The 23,555-nt window shown below is 43.6% G+C and overlaps 1 protein-coding gene across 1 annotated transcript in view; it reads left to right on the forward strand.

The window, feature by feature from the left end:
* Positions 1 to 1,402: 1,402 nt before the first annotated feature.
* SLC36A1 (solute carrier family 36 (proton/amino acid symporter), member 1) overlaps positions 1,403 to 23,555 on the forward strand; it is a 62,459-nt gene continuing 40,306 nt past the window's right edge. Inside the window, exons 1-2 of the mRNA XM_006863896.1 lie at positions 1,403 to 1,445; positions 20,442 to 20,586. Coding sequence (XP_006863958.1) covers positions 20,447 to 20,586 — 140 coding nt within the window. The 5' untranslated portion in view covers positions 1,403 to 1,445; positions 20,442 to 20,446. The remainder of the gene's footprint in view (positions 1,446 to 20,441; positions 20,587 to 23,555) is intronic.

Here is a 23,555-nt window from a genome sequence, read left to right on the forward strand (position 1 = left end):
GTTCTTGTGTGTGTGTGTGTGTGTGTGGTTGGATGTTGTAACTATGTTAAGATTCACCCATCCGAGCATATTGAGATTTTGTTGTAACATGTATCTGTTCTTGTGTGTGTGTGTGTGTGTGGTTGGGTGTTGTATAATGTTTAAATGAAAAAAATATGGAGAGCAAAATGAAAGAGAAGTCTAAGTAATACACACAACCTAAACATACTAAGAAGCTCTGGTAGCATGTTATTGTTGTTGTTGTTAAGTGCCGTGGAGTCGGTTCCGACTCATAGCGACCCTGCACAGGGTTTCCGAGGCTGTAAATCTTTACGGGAGCAGAAAGCCTCATCTTTCTCCCGCAGAACCTCTGGTAGTTTCGAACTGCTGACCTTGCGGTTCACAGCCCGATTCATCTGGTAGCATAGTGGTTAGCAATTGGGCTGCTAACCTCAAGGTCAGCAGTTCGAAACTACCCGCTGTTCTACGGGAGAAAGATGAGGCTTTCTGCTCCCGTAAAGATTTACAGCCTCGGAAACCCTGTACAGGGTCGCTATGAGTAGGAACCGACTCCACAGCACAAACCACCACCACCAAACATACTAAAATGTTGCTATTCAATTGAAAAAAGAAAAACAACTGAACTATATTAAACATAGTGTTTCTCTACCCCACAATTCCATTTGCAGTCACATCTTCAGTTATATATCTTTCTAGAAATATGACTAGATGATTTTTTTAAAGATGTATATTTAAAATATATAGTCCTGGCGTGGCGCTGTGGATTAATGCAACAGACTGCAAAGCCATTTAAACTGCATGGTCGGCGGTTCAGGTTCAAGCTCACCGGCTGCTCCTCGGAAACCCTATACAGACAGGGTCGCTATGGGTCGGAAATGGCTTGACGGCACTTAACAGCAACAACAGTATTTATTATAAAAGCAATAAGTGCTCACTGAGGAGGGTAAAAGAAAATGCAGTAAGTGTAAAAATGAACAATCTCTCTCAAGCCCACAATTCAGGGGAGAATGCTCTTCGACTCTGGCCTCATTGCCCAAGCGCCATGATGAGTGTTCCTTCTGGAAACCCCCACTCCCAATCCGCAGCTCCCAGGAATACGCTCTCTCCTGCAGTAGCATACCGAGGTCGCTAAGCGATGCTGCCGAGCAGAGCTGCAGAGCACAGTGAGAAAGGGAGGAGCGGCCGCACGTGATCTCGGCCTCCAGTTTGAGTGCCTCCGTCACGTGACAGGGCCCGGAAGCGACTGCCCGGGTAGGCGAAGGGGATGGCGGGGGGTGAGCTCTGAAACAGGGACGAGGGGGCTGCACTGACGCTGGACCCGGAGACGGGGCCGGAGCCGGAGCCGGAGCGGTGAGTCTGCGTATTGACGAGCTCAGGCTGGCAGCCTGTCACTGCTCTCGGCAGGACCCACCTTACGTTCCCCAGGGGTGCAGTAGATGCTCCAGGTCAGAATTGGATTCATCTAGGCTGTGGGTCTGATGCTTATCGATAGGCTCCGGCGGGCTGCTCCGGAGATCGGACTATACTGGAGAATTCTTGGTCCCTTGCTTTATCTCCCTTGACCTTGCGGGGTTAGAATCTCCTGGTCCTGTTTGACAGGTGGGGAAACTGGAGTCCGGAGACTGCAGAGGTCGCGCAAATGACTGGCTTGGGCTTCTTCCACGCTTCGGTCTGGGGCAGGTCTCCGACTGGCGTGGAAACCCTGCTCCCTGACTGGCTAATAAATAATGGACCTTTGGGTTACAAAAACCCTATGAAGCGCGGGTTTTTTCCTGAAACACATGGGGTCGCCCTGACTCGGAGTCGACTAGCTCGTCTGGTAGTCATGGGTCATAGAATGTCAGAATTGCAAGAACACGGGCAAATCATCTGGTGCAATCCCTATCTAGGACAGTTTGGGAAACCAAGGCCCAGGAAGGAGACGGGGTTTGCCTGAGGTCACCCAGTGAGTTAATTGCAGAGTTCCAACTAGAACACAAGTCTCCGTAAGCTCCAGCAACTGTTTGCTCTTTACCACATTTTCTCCTGCAAAAAAATTGACAGATGTGAAAAGGCACCCCTTTTCCTGTCCCCTTTCTTTTCATTTAGCCCTTGCCCTTTTTAGCTCTCCGCATTCCCTAGTGCTCCATCGGATTGACTTTGGGTGTAGTTCCCTGTTTCAGTGTTCATGGTTTATCTGCTACCTCATTATCTTGTAAGTTTTATTTTCGAACTGTCCTGCAATTTTGTGTAGGTCATACGAAAATATGAAAAACGTATGTGTATGCTCCTGAGGGATAGGTGGATCCCCGCTGAACTTGAGGAGCACATTAATTTGGGAATAACTCTGCCATTAACTTGAATCTGCCTGATTTTTTCCCGTAGTTTGTCAATTTGGGGAATAGTGGTTTTTTGAATGATTGTTTTGCAGTGAAGATAACAGCATGATGTAATGACAAGAGTCAAGATTGGGGGATCAGGAGATTTTATTCTGACTCTGCAACTTGCTTCGCAAACCTCTGGGGGCTCCAGTCATCCTCTGGGCTTAGGTTTCACAGGCTGTGCAATAATGGAGTTGAATCTCTAAGGACCTTTTCAGCTCTGACATTCTCTGTATCTACTTCTGTTTGTTTTCTAATCAGGGAGATTGTTTTTTTCCCTTACGGATATTGAGTGGAGTACTCTAGTGGTGGTGTGGGTTAATGCACTGAACTACACAGTCAGTTTGGACTGCAAGATCAACAGTTCAAGCTCACCACCCATTTATTGGAAACCCTATATGGGGTCGCTATGAGTCAGAATCAACGCCACTTAACAACAACAACAACAGTGCACATTGAGTATGCTTTACAGCAATTCAGTTGTTCAGTAAGTAGTTTCCATTCGTTAGCATATTCCTTTTGTCAATTGCTATTGGGTCAATTCTGAGTCAAGGTCACCCTATGTGTGCAGAGTAGAAATGCTCATAGAGCTGTGACCTTTCAGAAGTAGATCACCAGGCCTGTCTTCCGAGGCACTTATGGGTGGATTTGAACTGGTACCTCTGGGTGGATTTGAATTGGAGTATTGATGTGGTCATATAGAATAAGCACTAGACTGCTAACTGTAAGGTCAGTAGTTCAAACCCACTGGCTACTGCTCGGAAATCCTGTTCAAGGTCTTTATGAGTTGGAACCAATTCAATAGCACTTAGCAACAACAACAACTCCAGTTTACAGTAAAGCATGTTTTCTTTAAGATGTTCTTGGAGTCAAACAGAAGGGGACACAAAATGCTTGGTCATTTGCTCTGAGTTTGAGGCTGGTTGACGGTGGAGGTTGCAGAAGCAGAGGCTGCTCTAATGTAGGTTTTAATTCAGTCACTCTTCCACTGTTTTCTGATTATTGTCCGAACTTGAGCCCTTAATTTCCCTTTAAAACCTATTAACTGCCCATTCATCTGTGACAGCTCAAAGTGCTTAGAGTTGTCTTTGTCTGTTTCAAAGCCTGTTGTAGGGAAGAGGGATTTCATTTGTTTTGTGAATTCCAGAGACTACACGTAGAACCAATGAATGGAAGTACCATAAGGGGAGTGGTTTGGGGGCCAGGATAAGAACTTTCAAAGAATGAGTGTTCTTCCCACATTGGAATGCAGAACATGGAGCTCACTGCCACCAAAGGTAATTGCATTGGCCAGTTTTGGGGAGGTGCAGATGAAATTGTATTGGATAGAGTTAAACTTTTAAGTTTTCTTCCAAGTGACTAGGCTTGTTAGTAGGAGCTCAGGTGGTGCTGTAGATAGGCACAGGACTGCTAATCATAAAGTTGGAAGTTCAAACACATCAGCTGCTCTGAGGGAGAAACAAGAAGCTCTCTGTTCACATAAAGATTTACAGACATGGAGATTCTATACAGAGTCACTGTGAGTCAGAAGTGACTCCATGGCAGTGAGCAAGGACTTGTTGGTGTGGAAGTTGAAGTCCTAGAGTAGATAAGGAACTCAGTATAACATGACAATTATTATTGTCATGTTCAGTACTCCTGATTTTCCCCCCTTTGCTCTGTCCCCACTCACCTGAGATATTAAATGCATGATACTTTGGCCTCAGCAAGGGTCAGATGCTGAGGAGCCATAGCTGTTCATGGTATATTTCTTTTTTCCACCCTGACCTGACACAAGATCCTAGAAGTGGGCTGAGGGAATGGGTCTAGTGTTCCAACTTTTGCTGGTCTAGTCCTGAGCACCACTTCCAGAAGTGGTAACCAAGCAGCACCAAAATCACTTAGACTAGCTGTTCTCTTTGCCCATAGAGGATTCAGGTACTGACCTCAGCCAACCTCGGAGGAATCCTGTTTCCTCCCTTCTCTGACCAAGCCTTCCTTCTAGGTTTGAGTACACAAAGTTCACCTCTGTTTAGGGAGTATAGGGTTTAGTGGATGGGGCATTCCAAATGTACCAAGATAAAGACCACATGATGCTGCATTAGTTGCTGTCTCTCCTTTATCCCTGAAATATGTATCTTGGAAGCCTTGACACCGGAACTGGTTCTTAAAGACCCTGCTGTAGAGCAACATCACAGAGTCTACTTAAAGTAAAAGCAGCAGATGATTATTAAGGATAGATATGGTCTAGATTAGGAAGATGTCCAAATTCACAGAGTGAAGATGACTGCTCCACTGGACAGTGAATAAAAAAAACATTTTTGTACAGTTGGAGCAGAAACAACTGTACAAAAAGTTACAAAATCACAATTGGCTGAAAGACAGTTGCAGACAATATAATGCAAAAGTAGGTATTTAGCAGGGCTATGTGGACAAAGTGTGAGATTACATGATTAAGTGCACATAATTGCAAGTGTCCTGGTGTGGCACTGTGGCCTAAAGTGCTGGACTGCAAAGTTGCTTTGAACCATAAGGTTGCCAGTTCAGGCTCACCAGCTGTTCCTTGGAAACCTTATACAGGGTTGCTATGGGTCAGAACTGACTCAACGGTACTTAACAACAACAACAAGTGCAAATGTATGTGCTCTTCAGTTTATTACAGGGTGGCTACAGGACAATGGCAGAAGAGATATTTTAGGTGACTTTAAAAATTACTTTCACGATAGGGTGAATGTAAAGCTAATGTTCTCCCATGTAAACTATCACATAATTCACAATAAAACGTTTTTTTAAAAATTACTTTCTCAGTTAGGTCTGTTTCTGGGGGTCTGGTGTAAAGATTTATTGATAATGCTATATGCTTCAAGACCCTTCGGGCATAAGCTGAATCATATCTTACATTTGTTTGTCCATAGTGGAAAGACCCTCTGGGGATAGACTGTGATAATCCTGCACCAGCCAGATGTCAGAGAAAAAGAATGTCTCCTTTAGGGTATATGGTTAGGTTAGCATCAAGGTTAGAGGAACTGTTGCTAGAAATGGAGTTGTATGACTTCAGCATGGATTCTAGACTCTTGCCAAGACTTTAAAATTGAGTGAAGGTTCAATTTTCAGATAGCTCTATTTATGCACATCAAGTGCCTTTGATTTTAAATTCCCATACAATTCTGTCTCTAGTAGAAAACGCCTGCCGTGCTTCCCCTTTCCATGAAATCAGGGACTCTGTCTTTGTGGGTTACTGGGATGTTCATGGCACTTGTATTCATTTCCAAGTGAGGGAACCAGCTGAGGCTCTCCCGAATATTAAATGGAGAAAGTACAAAGAGCTGTATTTATATATTAGACTTACTTTCATCCAGTCTTTCAACACCTGTTGGAGGAGCATACTGAAAGTGCCATGGGCTACCAAAAGAAAAATCAAATGTGTTTTGGAGGAAGTGCAGCCAGAGTGCTCCTTGGAGGCCAGGATGGCCAAACTTCATCTCTCATACTTTGGACATATTGTCAGGAGGGACCAGTCGCTGGAGAAGGATATCATGTTTGGTAAGGTGGAGAGTCAGAGAAAAAGAAGATGGTACCTAACAACAGCGAGATGGATTGGCAAAGTGGCAGGATCAGTGGGCTCAAGTGTGGCAACAATTGTGAGGTTGGCCAGAACCAGGCAGTGTTTCATTCTGTTGTACCTAGGGTCGCTATGAATCCAACTCGATGGTACCTAACAACAACAATAGTAATAATCTCAGTTATTATTTTATTAATTCAGTGTCTGTTGTATGCCAAGTACTAAACTGCTAACTACAAGCTTGGCAGTTCAAACCCACCTTGAGACACCTTGGAAGAAAGGTCTGGTGATCTGCTTCCAAGCTTTAAGCCTATGGAGCAGTTCCACCCACACAGGATCACCATGAATTGGAATTGACTAGAGGGTAATTAACAAATGTACCAGGCAACATATTTAGCATGTATTTATCTTTTCCTCTTTTTAATACTACTGTGCCGTAGCTATTATTAATGCCCTTTTTCGTAAGAGCAGAGTGAGACAGAGTTTGTTTGTTGATGATGAGTCATTTAGTCACTTCCAATTCATAGAGACCCTGTTTAGGATTTAAACCATCGACTTGTGGTTAATGGTTCAGTGCTTATCCCACAGCACTTTGTTCAGGGTACTTTTTAGCATGTATCATTATTTCTGTCTAGAGGTCTGGGTCCACTTTTATTCTTAGAGAACTGGAAATTAGGTAGACTGGATTCTAACTCCAGATCTGCCTTAACAAATTGGGACTGTGGACGAGTTACTCTATTTGTGAGGGTCTTGGTTTTTTTCTCTCTGAGTGAGGGGTCCTGATGTGGTGCTGTGGGCTAATGCGTCAGGCTGCAACGTCATTTGAAATGCAAGGACGGTGGCTCAAGTGCACCAGCTGCTCCTTGGGAACCCTGCACAGGGTTGCTATGGGTCAGAATCAACTCGATGGCACTTAACAACAACAAGTGAGGGGTTCTGGTGTGGCACTGTAGGATAAGTGCTGGACTGGTATCTGCAAGATTGGCAGTTCAAACCCACCAGCCACTCTTAGAAACCCTCTACAGGGTCACCATGAGTCAGAGCTGAGTCGAGGGCACTTAACAACAAGTGGAAAGTAAAGAAACCAGGAGGTGCAATGAGTTAAGTGTTGGGCTGCTAACTGAAAGATTGACGGTTTGAACCCACCAGTTTCTCCAGACAAGAAAGATGAGGCCGTGTACTTCATAGAGATGTACAGCCCTACAAACCCTATGAACAGTTCTATTCCACCCAATGGCGTCTCTATGAGTTGAAATCAACTCAGTTGGCAGGGGTAGTGGGAGTGGGAAGTTGGAAGTCAATCTTCTCTGAAGTTTTCTGAAGTCTAGCCTGGCGCTAAATAACATTTAGAGTGTTTTCTGATCGTGGTAAGCAGTGAGCATGTTTGCCTACTCAACTTCTCCTTTGTGACCCTGCTGAGGTCAGGTGCTGTCCTGTTATTGCCTTCTCACCAGAACTTTCAGGCATGCTGTGCTGGTGTAGGAGTAAAACTCTTATCAGTTAGATGGAGTCTTACCTGGTGTTACTTTCAAAGACAAATAATGTACATTAGAGTTCCAGTTCCCTCCTGGCGTACTTCCCAGAGTAGCAAGTAGTATGTGAAGTCCAACCCAATGTCATTGTTTCAGAAAAATTGGTGGCACTTTTATTTGCAAATGTCACCCATGTGTGGTGACTCTGATAGAAAGTGAGACCTGAGGTGCACCCATCATAATAAGACCATGTAGTCTTTGTTGTTGTGCTGTATATTAGGAACCCTGGTGGCCAGCTTAGAGGACACCTACCTAACAATGCTCTGTAGGAGGAAAATGAGGCTTTCTACTCCTAAAACCCTATACAGGGTCTCTGTGAGTTGGAATCGACTCAGTGGCAATGAGTTTGGTTTGGTTTGAGTATGTACATACTCATAGGAGCCCTGGTAGCTCTGTAGAACTGCTAACCACAAAGCTGGCATTTCAAACCCACCAGCCACTCCTTGGAAGAAAGATGAGACTTTTTGCTCCCATAAAGATTTCTTGCTGTTGTTACTAGGTGCCATCGAGTTGATACTGACTCATAGCGACACTATGCACAATAGAACAAAACACTACCCAGGCCTGCGCCATCCTCACAATCATTGTTACGCTTGAGCCCATTACTGTTGCCACTGTACCAATCCATCTCATTGGGGGCCTTCTTCTCTTTCGCTGACCCTCCAATTTACTGAGCATGATGTCTTTCTGTAGGGACTGATCCCTCCTGATAATATGTTTGAAGTATAAGAGATGAAGTCTGGCCTCTAAGGAGCATTCTGGTTGCACTTCCAATAGAGATTTGTTTGTTCTTCTGGCAGTCCGTGGTACTTTTAATATTCTTCTCCAACAATATAACAATTCTTCTACAATCGTCCTTATTCACTGTCTAACTTACACATGGTTATTGGAAATAACAATGGCTTGGGTCAGACGCACCTTAGTCCTCAAACTGACTTCTTTGCTATTGAACACATTAAAGAGGTTTTGTGCAGCAGATTTGCCCAATGCGATATGTCATTAAGATTTACAGCCTTGGAAACATTATACAGGGTTGCTATGACTCACAATGGCCTCGATGGCAGTGGGTAGGTGGTGGTGTGCTTTATATAAACAGAGTTGTTACCAGGCTCACCTAGGAAGCTGGTTACAAAATAAAATTCTTAGGCTGAATCATAGTCCTCAGGGATTGGGCTCAGGAATCTGTTTTTAACAGGCTCTCAGGGTTTATGTATATAGCCAGCGCATACTTTCGTAAACCACTGATAGAATCCAGCCAGCTTACATCACCCTTACCTAACAATGCTCAAGTAGTCTTTAAGCCCTCCTCAAGATGGAACTTCTAGAGGCAGTATTTTAGATACCTCGATTTGGAGCTTTCAGCTCAGTATAAGGGAGAATTTTCAGTCTTGAAGACGTCTGATTAGTTTGCCCTGCATTGACTTCTTGCTTCTCTATGTTAACTGGTTTTTGTTTTGTTTTATTTCCAGAAGATAATAAGTTTTCTGTTTAACAGATAGGAAATTAGAAGAAATGAGAAGGCAGGTAAATCTTGGGCTTCCTAAAATTTATTGCCATGATTATTATTTGTTTTTTAAGCTTTTGTTATGAATTGAGTGATAGTTTACATGGGAGAACATTAGTTTTGCATGCAACCAATCATATTTTGTTTCACTGCAATGATTACAATCCCCTCCATGTACCATCGGTTAACAGTGGTGGTGCTGGTGATTATATACCATGGAGTCACTTCTGATTCATAGCAACCCTGTACAGGGTTTCCAAGGCTGTAAATCTTTACAGGAGCAGAAAGCCTCATCTTTCTCCCATGGAATGGCTGGTAGTTTCGAACTGCTGACCGTGAGATTAGCATCCCAACTTGTAACCACTACACTACCAGAGCTCCTTATTGGTTAACAGTACTTGCCTCTATTCTTTATATATATATACACACACAAAACACATAGGAATATACATTCATTTAAATAACCAAAGGGCACATTTTCCAAGACAGCCTCCAGGCCACCAGCACACAACCTTTCTCTTTCTATGAGTCTAGAGTCCTCAGATGCTCTGTCTTTCCAAGCCATCACCTCTGCCTCCATCTCTGGTATCACTCCTTCTCTAATTAGGATCCCATGTTCCACTCATGCTCTTCCCTCTTGATGATCCTCAGGTTCTCTGATCCTGGAATGTAAGATTAACTACTCCCCCATTTTTGTTATACAACTTCTACCTTTACAGTTGTTACAATCGCAATTAGTCATGATAACAATCACTCACCATTGAATCTAAAGAATCCTATCCTCATCCCCTTTCACCAGACCCATCTAGACAAGAAGAAAACTATTCAGTGGGGATTCTACCCTCTCCCTCGTGCTCTGAAACTAAACTCTTTCTTGAAAAATTTTAAGCCAGTCACATCATGCTTCTATGCCAACCCCCATTTTAGGTAGCCACTGTCTAAGTTGCCCATCCCTACCAACCCTGTGTACTGAGGGGATAGGCTTGATCTTTGTTGTGGAGACTCCTTCCCTCTTGTTTGCTATTATGAGCAACTATATCCATAAGCAAAGGTCAAATTCATCAAATTGTAGCAATTTGTTCTTACTTCCTATATCAAATTTCCGTATCTTCCTCTAGTCAAGTTCTGATCTGCAAGCCATCCAAGCTAGATCAAATGGGTACTACCTACAAGTTTGGGCATTCTTGTCTGCCTCCCCCTACTTTATATCAGCTGGATGCTTCACTCTCAGCTCTAACCCCCAAGTGGCTAAGTCAGTGTCCATAGGCTCAGAAGTTCCCAAATCTCCCCAAACTTCAGACCAACCAGCCCTTCCTCTTCTTTCTCTCATCTCAAAGGCAACAGGAGTCTATGGAACATGGGCAAACTCAGCCCATGTCTCTATGATAACTTTTTATGTGTTTAAAGGCACACTTATGTGTGGAGGGGGGACAGTAAGGCACAGTTTAGGGGATAATCACACCATAGCTTGGATGATGGGAAGGGCAATTTACAAGGAAGGGGAGGGCCATACACAAGAAGGGAAGAGGGGTGGAAGAACAAGGAAGGTAGGGAAACAGGTAGATTTGCAGGGGTTAAATGGAACAGGGGTAAATAGTGATGTATGCTCAACCTTGGAACAATAGGGCGCTGTGATAACAGGGATCAAGGCATAGTTTGAATGGGTAAAAGAGGAGAAATAATGTTAAGGTGCTTGACTGTCTTGTGGATATTGGTATCCCTTGCCTACTATTATAAAATAGACATTTAAGTCGGATAGTGATGGTGGTGGTAGTGTGCCATGGAGTTGGTTCCAACTCATAGTGACCCTGTGTAGGGTTTCTGAGGCTATAAATCTTTATAGGAGCAGAAAGCCTCATCTTTCTCCTGTGGAATAGCTGGTAGTTTTAAACTGATGACCTTGAGATTAGCAGCCTGACTCGTAACCACTACACTACCAGCGCTCCTTGTTTAAGTGGGATAGAAAGGAATATTGGGAAATATGATTTCAGAAAGCTTATAAGCCCATCTTCAGCCTATAATGGATGGGAATACCTAAAAGAGGTTCTAGAACTTGCCCAGTGAAATAGGCTTCTTGTGGAGTCTTTGTAGTGTATAGGACCTTAGGTGGAATCCTGAGCCTCATCCAGAACCTTCCAGTGGGATGTTCCCACTGGAAAGAACATGCAGACTAGCCCAGAGCAGCTAGAGGAACAGAAGATACTTCTTGAAAGAAAGACCAGGAAAAAACAAAAACAAAAATGGCAGTCTGTTTGGCTATTACAAGAACAAGCAAACTTTTCATTGGGGAGCCGTTAAGGCAAGCAGTCAAGTCCTGTCAGGACAATCCCCCCCTCCAACCCCCCAAGACTGAAACTCAAAGGAAGGAAGCTTAGATATGATCAGGAATCTAAGCTTGCTGGCAACTGAGTAGATCTACATATGAGTCAAAGTTGGGGAAATCCAGTAATAAAGACATGGGCTATGTTCAACCATAAACTCCTGTTGACCTTGAGATGAGAGAGAGAAGAGGAAGGGCTGGTTGGTCCGAAGTTTGGGGAGACTCGGGAACTTCTGAGCCCATAGACACTGACCTAACCTCTGGAGGCTAGATCTGAGAGTGAAGCATTCGGCAGATATCAAGTGGAGGGTAAGTGTGCAAGAACACTCAAACTTGCAGGTAGTACCCATTTGACCTAGCTTGGATGGCTTGCTGATCAGAATTTGACCGTTGTTGTTGATGTCAGGTGCCATTGAGTTGGTACTGACTCATAAAGACGCTATGCACAGCAGAACGAAACACTGCCCGATCCTGGGCCAACCTCACTATTGTTGCCATGCTTGAGTCCATCAATGCTGCCACTTGGTCAATCCATCTCATTGAGGTCTTCCTCTTTTTCTCTGACTCTCCACCTTACCAAACATGATATCCTTCTCCAGTGACTGGTCCCTTCTGACATTATGTCTTAAGTATGAGAGATGAAGTTTGGCCATCCTGGCCTCCAAGGAGCACTCTGGCTACACTTCTTCCAACACAGATCTGTTGGTTCTTTTGGCAGCCCATGGCACTTTCAATATTCTCCTCCAACACCATAACTCAAAAGCATCAATTCTCCTACAGGCTTCCTTATTCACTGTCCAGCTTCCGCATGCATACAAGGTTATTGAAAATACCATGGCTTGGGTCCGGCACACCTTAGTCCTCAAGCTGACATCTTTGCTCTTCAACACTTGAAAAAGGTCTTGTGCAGCAGATTTGCCTAATGCAATATGTCATTTGATCTCTTGACTGCTGCTTCCATGAGTGTTGACAGTTGATCCAAGAAAAATGAAGTCCTTGAGAAGAGGAAGATAAAGAAGATTGATACAGGAAGCAAGTGCAATTTGCTACAATTTGATGAACTTGACCTTTGTTTATGGATATAGTTGCTCAAAACACCAACTAAGAGGGAAGGAGTCTCCACATCAAGGATCAAGCCTATCCCCTCAGTACACAGGGTTGATAGATACAGGTAACTTGTTGTTGTTAGGAACCATCGAGTTGGTACTGACTCATAGCGACCCTGTGCACAACAGAACAAAACACTACCTGGTACTGGGCCAACCTCACAATTGTTGCTACACTAGAGTCCATTGATGCTGCTACTTTGCCAATCCATCTTACTGGAATCTTCTTCTTTTTTCTGACCCTAGACCTTACCAAACATGATATCCTTCTCCAGTGACTGGTCCTTCCTAACAATATGTGTGAAATATGAGAGATGAAGTTTGGCCATCCTGGCCTCCAAGGAGCATACTGGCTGGACTTCATCCAGCACAGATCTATTTTTTCTTTTAGCAATCCATGGTACTTTCAATATTTCTCACAACACCATAACTCAAATGCATCAATTCTTCTGCAGTATTCTTTATTCACTGTCCAACTTTAGCATGCATATGAGGTTATTGAAAATACCATGGCTTGGGTCAGATGCACCTTAGTCAGATGTACCTCAGATTGACATCTTTGTTTTTCAACACTTTAAGAAGATCTTGTGCAGCAGATTTGCCTAATGCAGTACGTGGTTTGATTTCTTGACTGCTGCTTCGTGAATGTTGATGGTTGATCCAAGCAAAATGAAATCCTTGACAACTTCAATCTTTTCTATTGATAAGAATGTTGTTTATTGGTCCAGTGGTGAGGATTTTTGTTTTCTTTACATTGAGATGAAATCCATATAGAAGGTTGTGGTCTTTGATCTTCATCAGTAAGTATTTCAAGCCTCTTCACTTTCAGCAAGCAAGGTTGTATCATCTGTATATCTCAGGTTGTTAATGAATCTTCCTCCAATCCTGATGCCATGTTTTTCTTCATATAACCCAGTTTCTCAGATTATTTGCTTAGCATACAGTTTGAATAAATATGGTGAAAGAATACAACCCTGTTGCACACCTTTCTTAATTTTAAACCATTCGGTGTTTTCATGTTCTGTTCAAACAACTGCATCTTGGTCCATGTACAGATTCCTCATGAGCATGATTAAGTGTTCAGGAATACTCATACTTTGAGATGTTGTCCTTAGCTTATCATGATCCACACAATCAAAAGCCTTTGTGTAGTCAATAAAGCACAGGTAAACATCTTTTCTGGTATTCTCTGCTTTCAGCCAAGATCCATCAGACATCAGCAATGATATCCCTCATTCCACGTCCTCTTTTGAATCTGGCTTGAACCTCTAGAAGTTCTCTGTCAATGTATGCTTGCATCTGTTTCTGTATTATTTTGCTTGCTGTATTACTTTGCTGTAGAACTTTGCTTGCGAAGGATATCGAAGAGATTGTCCGATGGTTTCCGCATTCTGTTGGGTCACCTTTCTTTGGAATGGACACAAATACCAATCTCTTCTAATCAGTTGGCCAGGTAGTTTTCTTTCAAATTTCTTGACATAGAGGAGTGAGTGCCTCCTGTGCCGCCTCAATTTCTTGAAAGAGTTCAATTTTTATTTAATCAATTCCTGGTGCCTTGTTCTTTGCCAATTCCTTCAGTGCACTTTGGACTTCTTCCGTCAGTATCATTGGCTCTTGATCATATGCTACCTCTTGAAATGGTTGAAAAATGACCGTTTCCTTTTGGTACGAGGATTCTGTATATCCTTCCATCTTTTTTTTGGATGTTTTCTGCATCAATTAATAATTTGCCCAGGGAAACCTTCAATAACGCATGTCAAGTGGAGAGAAGGAGCGGCTAGGGACTCTGGACGTAGGGAGGGAGAGGGGCTGTATGGTGATGGCCAGGGGGCAGGCTTGTGGGGTGTACCCTTTGGTTGTGTGATGATGCATGCAGGGGATTGTAATCAATGCAATGAAATGAAATACGATAGGATGATTGTAAAGATAATGTTCTCCCATGTAAACCAACACATCATTCACAATAAAAACTTAAATAAATAAGTAAATAATGCAAGTCAAGGCTTGACTGTTTTCTTCAGTTCCCTCAGCTTGAGACATGCTGAGCAAGTTCTTCCCTTTTGGTTTTCTAACTCCAGATTTTTGCACATTTCATTATAATATTTGACTTTGTCTTCTTGAGCTGACCTTTGAACTTTTTTGCTCAGCTTTTGTACTTCCTCATTTCCGCCATTTACTTTAGTATCTCTACGCTGGAGAGCAAGTTTCAGAGTCTCTTCTGACATCCATTTTGGTCTTTCATATCTTTCTTGTCTTCTTAATGACTCTTTGCTTTTTTCCTGTATGATCTTGATGTCATCCCACAACTCTTCTGGTCTTTGGACTGTAGTGTTTGATGTATCAAATCTGTTCTTCAGATGATCTCTAAATTCAGGTGGGATATATTCAAGGTCATATTTTGGCTCTTGTGGACTTGTTTTCATTTTCTTCAGCTTCAGCCTGAATTTGCATATGAGCAATTGATGGTCTGTTCCACAGTCTGACTCTGGCCTTGTTTGGGCTGATAATATGGAGCTTTTCCACTTTCTCTTCCCACAGTTTTAGTCAACTTGATTTCTGTGTATTCTGTCTGGTGAGGTCCATGTGTATAGTCGCCTTTTATGCTGTTTAACAAAGATATTTGAATTGAACAAATCATTGGTCTTGCAGAATTCTATCTTGCAATCTCTAGCATTATTTCTATCACCAAGGCCATATTTTCCATCTACTGATCCTTCCTCTTTGTTTCAACCTTTACATTCCAATCGCCAGTAATTATCAATGCATCTTGATTGCATGTTTGGTCAATTTCAGATTGAAGAAGTTGGTAGAATTCTTCAATTTCATCATCATTGGCTTTAGTGTTTCGTATGTAAATTTGAATAATAGTTTTATTAACAGGTCTTCCCTGTAGGCACATGGATATTATCCTATCACAGGCAGTGTTGTACCTCATAACAGATCTTGATATGTTTCTTCTGACGATAAATGTGACACCATTTTTCTTTAATTTGTCATTTCCGGCATAGTAAACCATGTGGTTGTCAGATTCAAAATGGCCAATACCAGTCCATTTCAGCTCAGTAGTGTCCAGGATCTCAATATTTATGTGTTCCATTTCCTTTCTGACAATGTCTAATTTTCCTTGATTCATAGTTCGTACATTCCATGTTCTGATTATTAATGGATGTTTACAGCTGTTTCTCTTCATTTTGACTTGTGCCCCATCAGCAAATGAAGGTCCCAAGGACTTTACTCCATTCGCATCATCATGGTCAACTCTACTTTGAGGAGGCAGCTCTTCCCCAGTCTCATATTGAATGCCTTCCAACCTGAAGGGCTCATTTTCCGGCACTATACCTGACAGTGTTTCACTGTTATTCAAAAGATTTTCAGTAACTAAATATTTGGAAATAGTTCCTCTCTTCTTCTTCCTACTCTGTCTTCCACTGGAAGCTCATCTGAAACCTGTCCACTGTGGGTGGCCCTGCTGGCATTTGAAATACCTGTGGCATAGCTTTCAGAATCCCAGCAACACACACATACCACCATAGTACGACAAACTGATTAAAGCAACTTAGACATTGGCTAGCTAAAACGGGGGCGGGGGTGGGCACATAAAGGCAGAAAGTGACTGGCTTACAAGTTTATAAGTTTCAGAGTGAAGTGGGGGAAGGTAGAACCCCCACTAAATAGTTTTCATCTTTCCCTTAATCAAAGAGTTTCACAGTGTAGTAACCCCGGGTCCATAGGGTGTACCTACTCTTGGCTCTTCTATCTTGAATGGTTGTAGGTTCCTCTGAGCTCTGTTCACTTCTCTCTCCTATTATATCTCAAAAGAGATAGAGTCAAGATACAACCTAATCCTGTAGATTGCATCTGGCCTCATTAACTTCATAAACATAAGAATTTACAACACATAGGATTATTACATTAGCTCAGAGCTGATGACATCAGACCTCATCATGAAGGTGATAACTGCATCCTAACTGCCAAACCACTAAGAATCCTGGCCAGACCACATTGACATAAAGCCTTAATTATCACAGAAGTTTCTTCCTTATGTCTAGTCAAAGGTCTGCCTCCCTTTACTTATCACGTACTGATCCTAGCTCTAACTGATCTTTGAGGCCACACCCAACAAATAAACCTATAGAACAGCTTTTAAAATCCATTTTTATCCTGCCCAAGTTGCTTGTTTTCTGGGTTGAACTCGGTGCTTCTAGCCAGTCTTCGTTCAGTTGGTTTCTGTTTTCCGCTTGACCCTGATGCTAACCCTTAGATAGACTACAGTTTGACATAATCTCCTTTCTAGTGTGTTTCCTGGAGGGTAGCACAATATAGTGCATGGCCAAACTAACACTGCTATCATGTACCTGGATTCTCTCTCCTAATGCAACCTAGAATCACATTAGCTTATTTGCCATCTATTATTATATCATGACTCCTGTTGTGCTTATCACCAACCAAAACCATAAGTGGTGCTTTGGTTTTTTTCTACCCAACATGCATGTGGTTGCTAAGCCGCATTTTGCACATCCTGTATTTGTTATTGGACTTTAGATCTACAGATACCAGTTTCTTTTGAGCAGTTTTCTTAGCAATATTCGGCTTTAAAAATGGGTGATTTCATCTTTATACACACATAAAAAAGCCTATTTATAGTGTTGGAAATAACTTGACCATCCATAGCAAGTAAGCAACAAAGTGGTTTCTTGAGTGATGGGGAGGAACTTTCCACCCGTTTCTGATCCTTCTCTCTCAGCAATATATGAGATTCAGCAGGAAGGGTGTAGTCTTTAAATGACTTTGATACATTGGAAGAAACTAGAAAATAGCCATAGTGTTTGTATAAATAATTGCATTTATTGATTTCTGGAATGTTAGAGCTACAAAGGAACTGAGAGATATTTTAGTTCACACCTACCACGCCCCTCCCTTTTTAAAAAACATTTGGAAACTAAATACCTGGACAAATAAAGAAAAAATTGTCAAAAGTTATTGAGGAGACAAGGGTTAGAGGCAGGTTTAGAACGACGGCTCCTGGCATGCATAGAGACTAACTTACTAGGCTTTGCCTGAATATCAAGAGACATTTGCTGCTCGTACTAAGACACATCATAGATCACTGTTTAGGAAGCAATGAGTGTCTATTTCTGGTGAGCGGAAATTTGACAACAATTATGGGTGAGGGAGAAGACTTGGTGAGGCAATGACTGAGTGCTCGGCTGCTGTCTGAAATGTTGGTGGTTCAAACCCACTCAGTAGCTCCATAGAAGAGACACCTGGTGATCTCCTCCCATAAAGATTATAGCAAAAAAATTCCATGGGGCAGTTCTACTTTGTCACATGGGGTTACTTTTGAGTCAGAGTCAACTTGACAGCCCCGAGTAACATGGGTGATCGTTGCACAACTTGATTGTGTAATTGGTATCACTAAATTGTACACCTGAAAAATGTCAAATTGTCAAATGCTTTAGATAAGTCCTGGTGAAGCGCTGTAGAGTAAGTAAATACTGGACTGCTAACCACAGAATTGTTGTTTAGTGCCATCGAATCAGTTCTGAATCATAGCCACCCTATGTAGGGTTTCCAAGGAGGAGCTGGTGAGTTTGAACCTCTGACCTTGCAGTTCAAACTGACCTTGTGGTCCAGTGCTGTATCCTACAGTGCCACACCAGGACTCCAACCACAGAGTAGGTGGTTCAAACTCACTAGATGTTCCTTGAAAACTCTCTAGGTCGCTATGAGTTAGAACTGACTTAGCAGCACTTAACAACATCAATATTATATGTTTTATAATAACAATAAAAATATGGTATCTTTTTTTGCATTTTTTTTTTTTCTGTCTTTATGAGTTTAATTGTCCCAGAGCTAGATGGTGGTGGTGGTGGTGGTGGTGTGCTTTTGAGTCAGTTCTGACTCATAACGACCCTGTATAGGGTTTCCAAGCCTGTAAATCTTTACGGGAGCAGAAAGCCTCATCTTTCTCCCACGAAAAAGCTGGTAGTTTTGAATTGCAGCCCAATTCATAACCAGTACGTTACCAGAACTCCTTCCAGAGCTAGATGGCACCCTGGAGTTCCTCCAGCATGTGAGTAAATGAAGCCCTCTTAGATTTTTAGGCAAGTATCTCTAGGCATGGAATCCTGGCTTGGTGCTGTGGGTTAATGCATTGGACTGCATAGTCTGTTTGAATCTAAAAGTTGGTGGTTCAAGCTCACCAGCTGCTCCTCAGAAACCCTATACAGGGTTGCTATGGGTCGGAACCAGCTCAACAGCATTTATCAACAACACCAGCAGCATCATTGGCATGATTCTCCCTGGGGCCTCATGGCTCTTCACTAACTCTCTCTGAGGCAGTTTCCTTAGGAGATTGCTCGGAGTCCTTCCTCCATCACAAGTGGAGGAAGACAGATTAGCCCAGGGTCCCACAGATACCAGGGGAGGGCCAGTTCTTAGAAGAGTCCCCCAGGAACTATGGAGGGTACTTGAATATCAGGACATGATGGGGTACTGTGGGTGGGAGCCAGGCACCTCTCTCCACACCTGGTATCTGAGTCAGCACATCACACTGAGAGCAGGCACTCACCTGTGTGTGGAGGAGAGGGTTCCTTAGTGCTATGTCAGTCTGCGCAGTATCAGAAAGATGAGCATTTAAAAAAAAATTTTTTTCACTTCATTGCAGACTCTTGGAGGACAAGAACTTGACTCTTTTCAGTATTATACTCCCTCATAGCACCTGCCTGTATTTAGTAAACATTTCCAGATTCAGAGAGGTGGGAGACACATATGTCTTCTGTTTGGGCTTCACGACGACCTCGGTGTAGCTGGGCCCATCACTTCATCTGTATGGGTGCTGATTACCTGTCTGTGAAATGAGGGCTTTGGAGGGACCTGCTCTAGCACAGGTTTCTCAGATCCTAGCCTGGTTTGGAGAGTTCTGTATGACTCTGGAGCCGTGGTAGCATAGTGGTTATGAGTTGGGCTGCTAACCTCAATGTCATCAGTTCGAAACTACCAGCTGTTCTGTGGGAGAAAGGTGAGGCTTTCTGCTCCTGTAAATATTGACAGCCTCAGAAAGCCTAGCAGAGTCACTATGAATCAGAACCGACTCCAGGCACACTACCACCACCACATGACTCTCAAAATGATTCCTTGTTGTGTGTCTTAGGGCAGTCATGGTTTTCTCTTTTCGGGAGTAGACAATTGAGTAAGCCTACCTCAGGCACACCACCTTCACCACCCCTTCTCCAAGACACAACAGGAAGGGTCTCTTCTTTCATCATCTTAAGAACATAGCCAGTCAGTAAGAGGGAAACGGAAGGAAAGTGGAGGGAAACATTGAGACGAGGGTCAGCGAGAGCACCACTCAACACTCCTGGTCTTCCTCTGAGCGGCTTTCAGCGGCCATTTCTTAGGACTCAGGTTGGCTGGAAGACAAGATTCCTAGGGTCAGGGGTTTAGAGTCACTGGGCCTCCAAACAGTGTAGGAGAGGCCTGAGGTCATGTCAGAGAGGAGGAGAAAGTCATTGGTGGTTCTAGGACCTGGCAAGAGTTTAGCCTAGCAGAATTGGGTGATCCAAAGATAGTTTCTTCAATTCAACAAGGTTTTATAGTGAGTGCAGAGGAGAAAGAGGATACACTGAAGAATATTCTGTCCTCTGAAACCTACTATTGGGAGGGTATATGTAAAATCTAACCACTGTTCATGGTCCAAGAAATGAACTCAGCAGAAGGAACAGTTAATCCCAGCCTATAGCATTGGGAAGGCTTTCTGGATGTGCTCATCTGTGTCTTCTACCATCTTCCCAAGCATCCCTCACCTCTGCTGTGTCCAGGTGTGCTGTGGCAAATTTAAACATGTGCTTCTGTCTGGGAAGGTTGGGAGATAGAAGCCGTGAGCTCAGCCCGCCCATGTGTACTTTGTACCTATTCCATTGCCCCCGGTAGCAGGCATTCTCACTGTACTTAATCCATGGTGCAGCTGTCACTGTGAGCAACTGTGACAATGGCTGCTCCAGCCCCAGAGCCCACCCAAGACCTGGAGCTAAGGACCCCAGCAGCTGACGGCCTTAACACTGACCCTGTCCCCGCAGCTACCATGTCCACGCAGCGGCTTCGGAACGAGGACTATCATGACTACAGCTCCACTGATGTGAGCCCAGAGGAGAGCCCATCTGAAGGCCTGAGCAACTTTTCCCCAGGCTCCTACCAGCGATTTGGGGACAGCAACGGCACAACGTGAGTCACTGTTAACTTTCTACCATCCTGGGGAGACGGCATGTCCTGAAGCTCTGAATTAGTAATGCAGCCTCTCTTAGAGTTCTTTTTTCCCTCCTGTTCTCCATTTTAAAGTAAGATATGAAGAGATTGGTAAAGTGACAGTGCTGAGATTTATTTGACCTCCTTGACCCCCATTCTCTTGTCTGTTTCTTATATTCTGTTGGTTCTAGAAGGCTGGTACTGAGGAAAAGCTTCCAGAGTAGACTGTCTCTTAATTTAGAACTGTGAGATGGAATAAGCCGGAACACAAACACCCTCATGTAAGGCTTTATTGGAGGTTGGAAGGAAAGAGAGAAAAGTATTGCCGGGGAAGGATTTTTATACTAGTCGAAGAGGAGGGAGGGGTTGAGCTTAGTGGAGGTAGGTGATAGGTTGACTAGGGATGATGTGCTGGTAGGGGGTAGGAAGAGAAGTTCCCGTAGGGAAAGCGAAAGCACGGCAAGCAGCCATTTTATTATGCATGTGGATGAGGGATTCTATCAAGAACTACCTTCTAGAATCTCAAAGACCATGCCTAATTGGATGTCTCTATTGCAAAGTCTGGAGTCCTCGTGTGGTGCTGTAGGATAAGCACTAGACTGCTAACCAAAAGGTCGGTGGTTCAAACCCACCAGCCACTCCTCAGAAACGCTATACAGGATTGATATAAGTTGGAACTAACTCAATGGCACTTAAAAACAGCAGCAGCATTGCAAAGTCTGCCGCAGGCTCTGTCCTTGTCACCACACAACAAGTTCACATGGCTGCAGAAGTGGAGAGAAAGAGGAAGCACTCCTGCACTTAGAAGAGTCAAGAGCTTTTACATTGCCCCCATAGGAAGGGCTTACATCTTGTCCCTGACAACTGAATCCCAAGACACAGCTGGGCTGTTTAGGCCTCTCTGGACTTCAACTTCATGCTATCCTTCACCCACTCCACCCCCAGCCTCCGGAGACCCCAGAAATGCTCTCGGGACCCCAGTTTCTCATTCTTGCATTCCTTTCATTCATTCCTCAAGCTTAGCTGTCAACCCTCCTATGTGTCCGTATGTGTGGGTGTGGCTTACTGAGAGACCCTTTATGTCCTAGACATATGCCGTCCTCTTGGGCTGCTCACGGGGGACATGGATGTCTCTTGGAGCACATCACTGCTGAAGCTCCCTCTGGCTCCAGTCTCCCCTTGTGCAGGACATTGCTGACCCCTCTCCACCATTTGCTCATTTCTGCTAACAAAGATTCAGATGTTATGTGGCATGCTTTTGTAGAATATGCGTTTGCTTGCAGTTGCACTGATGGGAAGGATTGCTGAAGGCACAGTTGTCAAAGTGAAGAGTGTCCTTCCTCTTTTCTCCTTAACCAGACCGCCCTCAGTTAGCAGGAGCTCCAGATGTAACTGTGAGAGGTTCCATGTAAACGCCACACACATTATTGTGAAATACTTTTGCTTTGCTCCTTCTCCTTCTCAGGCATCAACTTGTCTATGCCAGCTTGCTGTGTAGCATCTGAAATTTCATTTTTATGTTTGATCCTCTCTGAAGCTCAAAACAGGCCAGTCAGCAACTTTAGGAAGCTGATGTATGCCTGTAGCTTTCCAATTTTTTAACCCACACATTGGGTGATACCAAACACCAAAGCCATTGCCTCTGAGTTGATTGAGTCAGAGCAACTCTGCTCAGAACAGAGTAGAACTTCTTCCTAGAGTTTTCAAGACTGTAAATCTTTATGGAAGCAGACTGCCTTATTTTTCTGCCACAGGGCGACTGGTGGATGCAGACCACCAACCATTTGATTAGCAGCCCAACGCTTAACCCATTGTACCAGCAGAGCTCCTTCCCATTGGGTGATAGCTTGCAAAAAAACACAAAACTCGACCTCTTGCCAACAAGTTCATTCTTACCCATGGCAACCCCATGTGTTACAGAGTAGAACTGTACCACAAGGTTTCCTTGTTAGGCACCAGTGGGTGGGTTCGAACTGCTAATCTTTAGATTAGTAGTCACGCACCAACCAGGGATTTAGTAAAAAGTATATCCTCTCTGAAGTCCCTGGGTGGAGAAGCAGTTTATGCTGGACTGCTAGCCTAAAGGTCAGCAGTTTTTAACCTACCCATTAACATCACAAAAGAAAGACCAGGCAATCTGTTTCCACAAAGATTGTTGTTGTTAATTGTCATCGAGTCAGTTCCAACTCATAGCAACCCGTATAAGGTTTCCGAGAAGTGACTAGTGGACTTGAGCCACTGAGCTTGTAGTTCAAACCATCCTATTATCTAGTGCTTATCCCAGGTACCACACAAAGACTCCGTGAAGATCATAGCCAAGAAGAACCCTGTGTAGGGGCAGCTCTACTCCAACACATGGGGTTGCTATGAGTTGGAATCGACTTAATAACTACAGGCTTAGTTGTGTTGTTGTTGTTGAAAACAGAGCAAGACTGACGAAAGGATACCTTCCTTGGGCCTGTGTTGGGAATTGAGACATTTTCCAGGATATATTCTAAGGATCCCTGGTGGCACAGTGGTTAAGCTATTGGCTGCTAACTGGAAGATCAACAGTTTGAACCCACCTGCAAACCTTTGGGAAAAGATGCGGCAGTCTGCCTCCGTAAAGATTCACAGCCTTGGAAACCCAGTGGTGCAGTTCTACTCTGTCCCACAGGGCCGCTGTCAATTGGAATCCATTCAGTGGCAGTGACATTTGCTTGGTTTGTTTCATGTACTTTATTCTGAGGACATTTTCCACCCTGCTATTATAGTCCTGGAACCCTGGTATGGCGCTGTGGGTTAATGCGCCAGACTGCAAAGTGGTATGGTTATGTGCTGCGGAGTTGGTTCCGACTCATAGCGACCCTGTACGGAGTTTCCAAGGCTGTAAATCTTTATGGGAGTAGAAAGCCTCATCTTTCTCCTGCGGAACAACTGGTAGTTTCCAATTGCTGACCTTAAGGTTC

The sequence above is a fragment of the Chrysochloris asiatica genome, unplaced genomic scaffold (assembly GCF_000296735.1).
Source record: "Chrysochloris asiatica unplaced genomic scaffold, ChrAsi1.0 scaffold00057, whole genome shotgun sequence".
Taxonomy (NCBI): domain Eukaryota; kingdom Metazoa; phylum Chordata; class Mammalia; order Afrosoricida; family Chrysochloridae; genus Chrysochloris; species Chrysochloris asiatica.